The following is an 11740-nucleotide window of genomic DNA, read 5'->3' as shown; positions in this document are numbered from 1 at the left end:
ATGGAAAAGTCTCTTTTTAAAACTTGTTTTGTTAGTTTTAATATTTTAACTCTATGCATGAAGCAAAATTTTAATTATATGCACCATTCTCTGACTGGAAGAAATTAGTTTAAGTAATCGGATTACAGTAACGCGTTACAAGTAACGCGTTACTGCCCATCTCTGTTCATGACTCAGTTGCTGTAGTTCCCAATTGCTTCCGCTTTGTTACATTACCACTAACAGTTGTCTGTGAAATATTCAGATTGAGGAAATTTCATGACTGGACTTGTTGCACAGGTGGCGTCCTATCACAGTGCCATGCTGGAATTCACTGAGCTCTTGAGAGCGACCCATTCTTTCACAAGAAACAGTAGAAGCAGTCTGCATGCCTACGTGCTTCATTATATACACCCATGACCGTGGAAGTGATTGGAACACCTGAACTCAATGATTTGGATGAGTGAATACTTTTGGGAATTAAATGTATCTCTCAGGTCCTGTGTCAGGTCTTTGCTGGATTTTTTTCCCGTTTTTATGGACATGACTTTCATATACTGCTTACCCGCTTTAGATAGTTTCTCACGCCTGCTACATCTTATTTTGTCCTGCACACCATGCTGAGATATGTCAAATTTTCAGCTAATAGCACTCTGGCAAACCCCTTGTTGGTGCAAAAATACAAATTTATGTCTGTCAAGCTGTGCTGTCTTTAGTATTGGTTAATACTCACTAAAAAAGTACAAACAAATGGTGTGTTTTTGTGATAGTCTCCTAGTAACAAAGTGCCTAAAAATTTAAAAAGGGTTCTTTGGTCTGTTGTCTGTTATGTGTAGGCACAACACTGGTTCAGCCTTAAACTAGACTCAGTATATATAGGGCCTTGGTGGTTGGCACACTGAACGGCATCGAGGACGGTCTGTTTATTCAGCCTCACCTCTGGTGCCGGTGCCCACTTCTCAATTTTAAATCGCATGTAGACATTGAGGGTTCATGGGAGGGGCCAAGCTGTCACCAGCTGAAATCAAACAGAGGGTTGTTGGGACCGTGCCTCTCTTTTAAATGCACACAAGAACAGCACCCATCAAGACCACACATGAGCGTAGTGAGGCATGGAGTCTTCTCACACCCACTTCTCTGTTCGCCGTCTGGGGCAGGGGGCTGGGAAGAGAAACTGGCCGTCTGGTTGGGGTCTGGGCTGATGGGCTTTCCTGCTACTGCAGGACCTTCTTGTCTGCACCCCAGATTAAAGGGGACTGGGGGCGGCCTCAGGTCTCTGGGCCTGGGTCTGCTCTGGCTTAGCCAGCTGCTAATGGAACCTGTGGGCTCATCACCGTGGCCCCCTGTGGCTTCTGACCCACGGCTGCTGAGTGACCCCCGTTCCAGGGCTCTCCCCACCTCTTTTCTAGGCGATTGCCCCTGCAGTGGTCCTGCAGACACACGCAGGTGTGCACAAAATATTGTATGCTGCTCAATAAAATATAATATTTCTTATTTACTGTTAGCTATGCATATGTTGGTTGTTGCTGTGGTTTCCAAACTGTGTTTTTTGCAGCTGGTGGTGAAGCAGATTTTCAGTGTTTTTTCTCTCTCTATCCCTCTTCTTCTCTATTTTTCTCTCCCTTTCCTCTGTTAACTTTCTCTCCCCCCCACACCCCCACTTCTCTTTCTTCTTCTTTTTCTTTTCTGTCCCCCGGTCTTGTCCGGTCTGATTGTAAAAACTCAAAATAAAAACAAACAAACAATATATTTATTAAGCTTTATATTACAGAACAAGCAAACGATAATCGTACCGTTAACATAAGATTTACATTAAACAACATAGTCCCCAAAATAAACAAATATAGATAAAAATAAAATAAAACCAAATCAAGCATGGGTAAAACAAACAAAACAAGACGAGAGCAAATAATAAATACAAAAAAATTACAAAACAACTCAGCACCAAGTATCATTTTCTAAGTTAATTCCCTTCATAATGTCTCAGAAACTCAACTAAAGGTAACCATATTTCTTCAAATATACTCCCTTTCCTCTGACAATATGAGTAAGTCGTTCCAATACAATACCTGATGCCATCTCCTTCACCCAATCTAATAAAAATCGAATAAAATATGACTATCAAATGGACCAGTATAGCAAAAGCCATAATGGTCCACTTGGAAATATAAATATGTTGGACATCAGTTGTGATTGCTAAAAAAAAGAAAGAAAAAGAAAAGAAAAAAAAATAGGCTAAGTTTTTTATTTTTAGATTGGTGTTAAGTGGTTTACTGGGTCATTATAGTAAAATGAAAAAAAAAATAGAGAGGTAATATGCTAAAATTCTATTCCAGCCTGCCCGATGTGGTATTGATGAGCATACTTCTTGAGACTTTGGCTGTCTAAAAAACTTTGAGTAAACTGCATTCAAAAAGTTCAGTGTTTATATGGTAATATCTGCACTGATTTGTCCAAATATTTTCTCTGATATATGCCCTCCATACACCAAAAAAGAAAAAGACGAAAACAAACAATGAAACTAACTCAAACTAAACGTTTTGAATAAAAACTAAACTGAATTAAAAAAAAAAAAAAAAAGTCAAAACAGCCTACATCCCTATGAAAATGGTCAGGTACAAGGAGTGGACTGAAAATGAGTGGAAAAAGCACCGAGTGGCCTCAAGAAAGACCTCTAGACAGCCTGAAGAACTCTTTGCAGTATGGCTCACTGAAGTCTTCAGCACTGTAGACTTCCACTCTACAGTCTACCCTGGTTTAGGCCGAGGAGCATACATCACACATAGAAACATATAGCCCCCACGTGTTGTTGCTAAACATACCATAAACTTGTTTGGTGGTCTGTACTTGTGATATACTGCAAAGGGCCTTTTATGTCACTCCTAAGTCCCTGCTGCGTTATTACGTATTTAAGCCTTTCACACAGTATTATTGTAAGACAGCCAACTTGACCTCGTAAGTACACAATAAGAAGTCAAATTCAAATGGTCCCCCCATTATTTTTAGACTAAAAGGGGGAGCTGTGCCTTTAAAACTGCACACTGTGCTTAACGTTACTTCGCGAGATTTGCTTGGCGCCGCGACCTCATGTGAGGCACCTCCTGCGCGAGCCAGTCAGACGTTACCTCTGCAGAGGAAAACGCAATGAAGCCCTAAAAACACTGACCATTTTAAAAAAATCTTTAACCCTGGGGCGGGGGAAAACAATTTGTTGCCCCGAATTACCGTTGTAACTGTTGTTTATCTGAGGCGTAAGACGGCGGCGCAACGATGTGGATCCAGGTTCGTACTATAGACGGGAAGGAGACACGAACCGTTGATGATCTTTCTAGATTGACAAAAATTGAGTCCTTACGCCTGAAAATACAAGACATCTTCAATGTAAGCCCGCAACAGCAGCGCCTCTTCTACCGAGGGAAACAGGTAAAGCCGTGTTTTTGTTTCACCCCGTCATGCAACAGTCAGTTTTTTGACGCTTGGCGAGAGGGTTACGGGTTGCTCGTTGGAGAGTGAGCGGTCCTCCTCTGAGTGTTGTAGCCGTTTCGGACCCTTGCGAGCTTCCTGTTTTGATAGGAATTCGCCAATAGTTCTTGCGCAAGAGAACCGGGGGTACACCGTGTGCAGCAGTCCTCTGGGACGGCACGGATGCGTGTGCCTCCCCATTTTCGTCCCCCCTCCCCACATTGTTTAGGTTGGTGCTGTGGAGAGCTGCATGCAACAAATGTCCCACCACAGTAGACATGTTTGTTTACATTGCCGCGCGAGAGAATAGGGAAGCTCGCGCTATGTATCCACATGTAGAGCAAAAGCAGTGCTGTGCAAACAAAACAGCCCACATCCCTCACAGATGTGCACCCCATTAAGTTTTTTTCTTCTTTCTTTTTTTGTACATTTAAGTATCCTGAAAACACGCTCACGTATATCTGCACTGTATTTATATATATATATATAAATACCCCATATATATGTATATAACTGGGGTGAGTCGTTTTTTCAAGCTTTTATTGATCCTGTGTTGTGTTTGCGCTCGTGGTGGGTTTTAAGGAAGTACAACACGTGCCCTGACATCTAAAAGCAAGTGTAGTGTTTACAGTGTGGCGTCACCACGGTACTCTCACTGTACAGTGAGGACAGTGAGGGCTGTCTACTGTAAACATGCCTGCCTGCCTGCCCTGTCTGCCTTGCCTGACACTGTTGTGCACACACTGCGCTCTGTAACATCCAGATTCACATGGATCACAGGCATGTTTTGCATTAGACACAGAACTGGGGTCCAGACACTGAGCCTATCCTCAATGCCATATGATTCTGCTTTGCAAGGCATTGATCCAGTATTTATTTAGCCGCTATAAAAGTCTAATATCATAAATGCACAGTTACTATGGCATATATAGAAAACTGTGTTGGAGTTCATATTAAACAAAGTCTCTTTTATGTGCCCCTTATTACTTCAACAGTCCAGGCTCTAGAACAACCAAGAGTTTATACCTAAGCTACTAAAAGGTTATCTTTTATTATAATTGCACCATTACTTATTTATTACATTAAGACGTTGCTAAATGAATGATCGTAAACTGTTTTCTGTAGCGCACGATATGTCAAATGTTAAAGAAAAGCATTAATGTGTGTTCTTAAATATTCTCAGGTAAATAAATATGGCTTTAACCTTTTAGTGTGTGCTTTTAAATACTATTACAAGTATTATGTAAACAATCTAACATTTACATTGTATATAATTTAATCTGCCCGCATAGACCACTTTGGCTTTTTATATTGCTTTCATAAAGAAAGGCAAAATGTAACATTTTTTGAGATATAAGTGGAATCATGGTAATGTAGTATGTTACACCTGATAGCAGCAGTGTTCAAGGGGAAGTGTTACAAAAATAAAGAGCTCAAGACTAATTTGAGATTAAAACAATATCTGATTGGTTTTCAGGCTAGAATATGGCAAGAATATGTGGTAATTGGCTTCGGCTTGCAAGATTTTAGTGCACAATTTATCTCTCTTTCATATTAATGAAAAAAGAGCTCATCATCATCATCACTAGCTTTCCATGAAGACGATCGTGAAAGCTGTAATCAGCTTCCATGAGACAGACGTGCACGTTTGTGTGTGTCATGGCGGACGGTCGCATGCAGCTAGCAGCCTCACAGCCTGTGCTTATTTCTTTATTTTAATGCATGCTGGCGCATTTTATGATCTACCATACACGCGTGCATGCAGACTTTTTGTAGCTGTTGAAGGAGTCTATGCAAAAAGCATTAGGAAAATCCATGACTATCACCTGCGTTTCAAGTCCTGCAGGTTTGAGTTCAGGGTCTTAATTATTCTGTCTTGCTTCAAATATATGTGCATAAGACATGAAAGAATCCAAATATAACAGCGTGACCTGCGATATCTGAAGGTGTGTAATGTGTGAAAGATCACTGGCTGTAACTATCAGTAATAAGCAGAAGATGCTTGCTGCTGGCAGGACACTGGTGCCTTGATTTATACTGAGTTTTAGCATAACATTACAAAGCTGATATTAACACAGTGTGAGTCAGCCAGCTGAAAAAGCCCAGAGGAAGCAGGCAGCCTACATGATATGTTGACCTCACTTTGTTTACATTCGTTTTTGCTTCCTTCTTCACATGTGTCAGGCTGTATTATAGGCCGAGGCATTCCTCTGCAAAATGGTCCTCTGTAGTTTCAGGCGGGCCTAACTTTCGTCTTCTTTGTCTAATTAAATGATAACAGGCGCTCGATTCTGACTCATGCGTGTCACAATGGGTTGATTTTATTGTGTCTTTTTTTTGTTGCCACATATACTGCACGACAGAGTGAAAGGAAACTTCGAGAACTGTAGGCAGATTTTTACACCCTAGCTCGCCGTTGCGCACTCATTACGGCAGATCAAATAAGAACAAACTGTTGTGATGGAAAGCGATGGTTGAGTAGTTGCTTTTACACCTCTGCGCCTCTCTGGCTAGTAAACTAATTCCAGTGCTCTTAGAACCTTTTTTCTTTATAAAATCCATAATAGCTACCAAGCACAAAGCAAACTGCTCCTCTTTAAACTGTTTGTGATTTAATCAGGGGTAGTAGATAAAGTATAGTAGTTCTATTTGCTTGATGAACAATTAATGAGCTGTTACATTGCAGCTGTTATGTGCTGTCGTAGCTGTGGCTGCAAAAGCTAGGCCTGTGTATTAAATCTGATGCTATGCTTCCTTTATTTCACTGGAAAACAAGTGGAGAGCGTTGATTGGGGGATTTCCATGTGTTAAGTAATGCATGGAATGAGCCAGTGACACGCAACATGCACTGGCTAGTGCCCTTACACGCACAGTGGTGCCTGCGCTCTGTGTTAGGATTTAGACTTGTAGCAGAGCAACTCGGTCTAATTCTCTTTTCAAAATGGCGTCTTGTTTTTCCCTCCAGCTCAGTGCTCACGCTGCCTCACCAGTTCAGACTCAAGCTTGCCCTTGAGTCGGAAGGGTCTCAAGCCAGAAGCCGTGCAACTTTGCCACGGTGTTTTGATGTTTCTTTGTTTGTTTGCATTTTCGCCGAGCGATCCTAGTGTCTCTGTTTCACTTTGAACGTCTCTAGTCAGTCACATTCGCGAGCAGGCTCACACACACCTTCCACTGGCTGTGCGGCCTTTCTGCTCAGCGCCTACACTCATTTTGCAGCAGGCTTCACATTTACTTAGAGGTTTGACTTTTTCCTCAAGTGGTTTCAAGCTCAGCTTGCATTGCACTTATTTGATTTAAGCATGAAGCTTATTTTTTATTTATTTTTTTAAAAATTTAATACTGAAGCAGCAACATGTTTTATGCGCAAAGAGTCGGGATGTCTTCCACTGTTGCTCCTGCCCTGTTGTCGGGCTGTGGTTATTGGCTTGCTCCCATTCACACAGGCGCTCGCCGTGACCTAGATATGGTTACTCTTTGATTACACATGGATTGATGTTTTGCCTGCTCACTTGATGGGTTTTCTTTTGTTATTATTGAGTTGTAGATTTCATAGAAAATTTCAAGGGAAGCTGAGTTTTCTGCAGCCTTGAGTGTACACAGTCACACCCTTCTCCAACTGATAGACTGGACAAAGGGCAAATACAAAGGGAGCCATTAAACTACAACCATAGGCCTTCATGTTTCACAGCTCTACATCTCCACCTCATGGCACTAAAAAAAGCCTGCTTGGTGAGATCAGATGTCCTACCTGTTTAACCCTGCAATGCAAGCTCTGTTACTTTCAAATAGAGTAATACATTATTTTAATATGTAGACTCATTTAAAGGCCATTAAACTCTTAACTATGCACAGATGCTTTCTGATAACCAGATTGTTTTAAAAATGTTTGAAAACACAGAAAAGGCAAAAACACCCAACAACTTTTGTTTATAATTTAATGATTAAGTAATTGACCTGCTTTATATAAACGATGCAAAGCAGCACAGTGTGACATTTGTTACCTTGCCCGCACACTTCTCGTTAAAACCCGCCGTACGAGCAGTCGCCAGGTTATGAAAAGAGCTGCGAGTGGAAGTAACCTTTGTCACCTTTCTAGGTAATTTGTGCTAGCGAGCAGGGGATTTTTGGTAAATAGATTGGATGACTGTGGGCGGATTGAAGGATATAAAAGAGCCAAGATGGAAGCCTTTATGTTGCAGGGAAGCAGACACACCCCGTGTCATTGTTTTTGGTAATTTGACCTATTTTGCTCAACTCCTTGCCATCATGGGGCGTGGGTGAAGAAAAAGAAGAAATTGTGCCGGAGCAGGGTGGTCTGCCTGAGCAACGGGGCTAATTTCTGCCTTATTCTCACCGTCACTTCAGACCTACTGATGCTGGTATTAAATGCGCTACGTTGCTTTCTTGGTCTGTTTACTTGATTCCACCTTTTCATCGTTACACTAAGCAGGTTGCCTAGTTACTTTAATGGCAGAGCGATTCGTGCATTAAAAGCCTTTAAAGTCATACATTGTGATACTGTGTGACAGTGCGCTGGTAGAAAAGCGAACGATGGAGTTACCAAATCACTCTCCACCACCACCCCCACACACACCCTGGTTTTTGCTCTTTTATAGGTATTATTGGGTGTATATTCAAAACAATATAAACTGATTAGTTTCACAATGGGAGGTCTGAAACAGAAAAGGCATTGTGGTTTAATATCTCAAGAGTAATCTGAAGAGTGTAGATGTTCAGCATGTTTTTACAGCAGCTACAGGTCTTTGTCTTATCTCTGATTGATTTTTTCTTTCTTTCTGACATTATACTTTGTGTTTTCTTTGGTATGATAAGCCATTAGTCTTTTAAAGGGCTGTCGAAATTCAGCAGAGAATTTAGCCTTATTCGTAGCTGTTAATTTTATTCCATTCGACATTGTGATACACTCACAGGCGAGGGCGCCCGCTCGTACACACACACACTCTCGTTCAACATCGCCATGCCAAGGATATTTATTTTTTTCGACTCTTCGAGCCTTTTGAGAAATCTTCAAGTCAAATGTCTCGGGTTAATCTAAAGCTTTGCCGTGATGTGCGGTCGTGACTAAAGTCAGTCTCCCTCTGGAACAATAAATGACATTTCAGTGAGTCACACAATGAAGATATCAGAAGCAAGTGTTTTTAAATACTGACGCAGTTATTGTGGGGAATAAAATGTCATGTCCTTAGTCAACGTTAACGGCATGCTGTCAAATACATCTCGTCCTCCATGAATGTATAAAGCCCTTTTTCTTTCACCCCCAACACTTGCTGGGTTAGTTGCTTGTTCTTTGTTTTGGGGATTATTCATGTGAGTATGACTGAAGTCAGGACTGTAACATCTCGCAGCGAGAGACTGATCACACTAATAGTAATGAAGCCGCTGTGGAAAGCAGGTAGAAGCAGCCCAGATATCATTTGTGCGTTTGGTGCAGTGCAATTCTGCTGTATGTTGTTCTCCTTCTCTGTCTGTCTGTCTGTCTGTCTGGGTGATTTTCCATCTCTCTGCCCCGCACTTCTCAGCAGTGAGGCTGCCTCTTTGCAGGTTCTGCCTGCAGTCCTAATGCATATTTTTTGGGGGGAGGTTTTTCTGTTTGTTTTGTGTACTTTTCTTGGTTTAATGCAGTATCAAGTCGCAAAAGATGGACAGACAGACAGACAAGGCAGCGGACGATAGGCAATTACTGAGGCTAAATCGAAGACCGAGCTTAGGCAGGGAGACAGAGAAAATGCTGATATAGACTACCACAGAAAGATAGACAGGTAAGCATAACAACCACTGTATGGCTGTATTTGCACCACTGCTTCTCTGATCTAAATTTCATGAGACTATTAAAAAAAAACATACACAAAAAAAAGCATGCATGGATGGGGAAATTGTGATTGCTCCCACTACTGCTCGGCTGCCACACGTCCAAGCGTTCTCCACCTCATTGTCAAATAACGAAAACGAGAGAGCGAAGGAGAGAGAGAGTGGCGGCCATGCTTGTCTCCCCGGCACAATGGGCTTGTGGGGTTGAGCGCTGAAATGAATAGCTGATGTCTGCAATGAGTTGGCGTGTCCACCATAAGCTTCATGCCTAAGGCAGTGGCTGCACTGTACGCTTAACAGTAGATCGTATGTGGTAGAAGAGCGTATTGTGATTTGTAATGGGCCCGCATGTGTTTTTTTTTGTGTTTTTTTTGTTACTTGTGTTTTTTTTGTTACTTGTCCCCCCTCCCAGAGGGGAGGGAGAAACATTTGCTGAAGCTCACATGCCACATTGCCTGGTAGGACCATGCTGGTGATGATGATGATGATGGTGGTGGCGCTAGTTGTAGGTTGGTTGACAGTGATTTTATATATGATTCAGAGTCATCGGGGTGGGGTAGGGGGTGCTCTCTTTCGGTTGTCATGGCAACCCAGTCATTTCTTTCCCCCCAGCTACATCTGCTATCACTTTAATTCATGCACCCAGATCTCTTATTTATTTTTTCTTGAGAAAAACCGCTGCGGATGCTAGAGAGCAGCGCCCGCATTTCAGCACATATTCCATTGTCATCGTCAGCAGCAAGAGGTGCTAATTGTTAATGTATTTTTTTCCTTTTCCTCTACGCTCAGAACAATCAGTGAAACACTTAACTTGTACGTGTAGCTAATTGCATTCAATCAGTAGCAGAAAATTGCCCAATTTACGAACAGAGAGTAAATGTTGTTGCTGCGTCTTTGAGCACCGCGTGCTTTTTGAATTTAAAGGCACGTGAACGTATCGGAAGTGCCGCGTGTGTTTTAATTTCCTCTCTCGAGTGCCGTAACAGTGTGTGTTCTACTCACTGTGCTCAGTGTTGTATTCTGGTGTTGTTTGTCCTTGACAAGCAGCCTCGTGTATTTGTCTGAGGGCACTCTGCAGTGCAGCGGTGGTTATTTCATTTTACACAGAAAGAAATGTAGAACAAAAGTAAAAAAGTGATGGTTTGTTATGGATTTAAAATGAGATACAGTATTACTAACGCACAGTTTAGTAGTGGTTGGAATAATCCTATTTATAAAAGTTAAAATATATTGGTAAACTATTATTATTTCAAATGTATTATTGTCTTAGCAACATTTTAAGAGCTTGTGTTTATTTATAGGCAGTGAAAATGATTGATTGCAGTGTTGTATACAGCAATGGTTTTCTGCGTCTGTACATCTTTGCCTGTTAATGTTAAAGAGTGACATTTTCATTTGTATTCATTTAGATGGAGGATGGCCAGACACTGTTTGACTACAACGTGGGTCTCAATGACATTGTTCAGCTGCTGATTCGCTCACAGACCGACCATCCAGACAGCCCTGCCACCAAGGACTCCTCGGGTGTTGGATGTAGTTCCATTTCTCCCCCCGATTCTAAGTGTGAAAGCCACAACTCCTCGGCTCTCGTCTCCCCCGCTGCTATGGAAACCACCAGTATAGACAATGACAGCAGCTTCAGTACCAGCACTGTTAATGAAACCAAGCCAGACGCCAGCATTACCAGTAACGCAACCAAAAATGGGTTCAAGTCCTGCAGCCCTGTGCAGGATACTCAGTCACCCACGTCCAGCAGGAATACACTAGTCGATCCAGGAATTGGCATGTACAAGGTGAGGATGACGGATGTAAATATTTTGGAAATGTTTGCATGGTTTTGTATTTGAGTGGCTGTCCTGGCTCTAGGCCAGCTTACAGAGAGTTTAGTGCCCTATAATAACTCACTGCCAGAGACACTTGGGCAGGTTCTCCTGTTTATGTGGTTGTCAAATCAAATTAGAGACTAAATGTGTGTCTGCTCTTTCACTGCTGCTGAAAACGTCAGATTGCATGGCAAAGATGACGTCAGTGTCATTTTGAGCATTAAATGTTGGCCTGTTGCAGTCATGTAATTAAGCCTGCCTGATGAAAGTAACCTGAAGAAAAATGGGTAGAAACATTTGATTTAAGTACTCCTTTTTTCTTAGCAGTCATCTTTTACATTCCCCATTGTCTTATGTATTAGCACATCTGCTTAGATATAATATTCCAGCCACAAATTACCCTAAACTTTCTCATATATAACCATATTCTGGTGTGTTGACACTTTGTTTTTTCCTTGCTCTTCAAGTGTTTGTAGGTCTGATACCCTAATTGCTTTGGGTATAAGCTTCACGTCGCTTACCTTGTCAGGATAGCAACCACACATAAGAAACAGGTTTATACAACTGGGTCACTAACCAGCTTAAAAATTATAAATAGAAAGTCAAAGCCCATACTGGGTATGGATGAGTCTGGCTGAGAATTATAT

General features: G+C 41.7%; 1 protein-coding gene across 3 annotated transcripts in view; it reads left to right on the top strand.

Annotated features, from left to right (window-relative positions):
* The first annotated feature begins 3080 nt into the window (after window positions 1–3080).
* Window positions 3081–11740, top strand: part of uhrf2 (ubiquitin like with PHD and ring finger domains 2) — a 50209-nt gene continuing 41549 nt past the window's right edge. For 2 of the 3 annotated variants that reach the window (XM_085166508.1, XM_085166504.1), the window contains exons 1-2: window positions 3081–3402; window positions 10680–11063. In XM_085166508.1, coding sequence (XP_085022634.1) covers window positions 3250–3402; window positions 10680–11063 — 537 coding nt within the window. In that variant the 5' untranslated portion in view covers window positions 3081–3249. Of the gene's footprint in view, window positions 3403–3940; window positions 9222–10679; window positions 11064–11740 lie in introns of those variants that run through there. The other variant, XM_085166506.1, reaches the window with a different exon arrangement.

The sequence above is a fragment of the Neolamprologus multifasciatus genome, chromosome 7, assembly GCF_963576455.1.
Source record: "Neolamprologus multifasciatus chromosome 7, fNeoMul1.2, whole genome shotgun sequence".
NCBI classification, from domain to species: Eukaryota; Metazoa; Chordata; class Actinopteri; order Cichliformes; family Cichlidae; genus Neolamprologus; species Neolamprologus multifasciatus.
The sequence above is the reverse complement of the archived record's forward strand: the minus strand, read 5'-3'. Positions and strand labels throughout refer to the sequence as shown.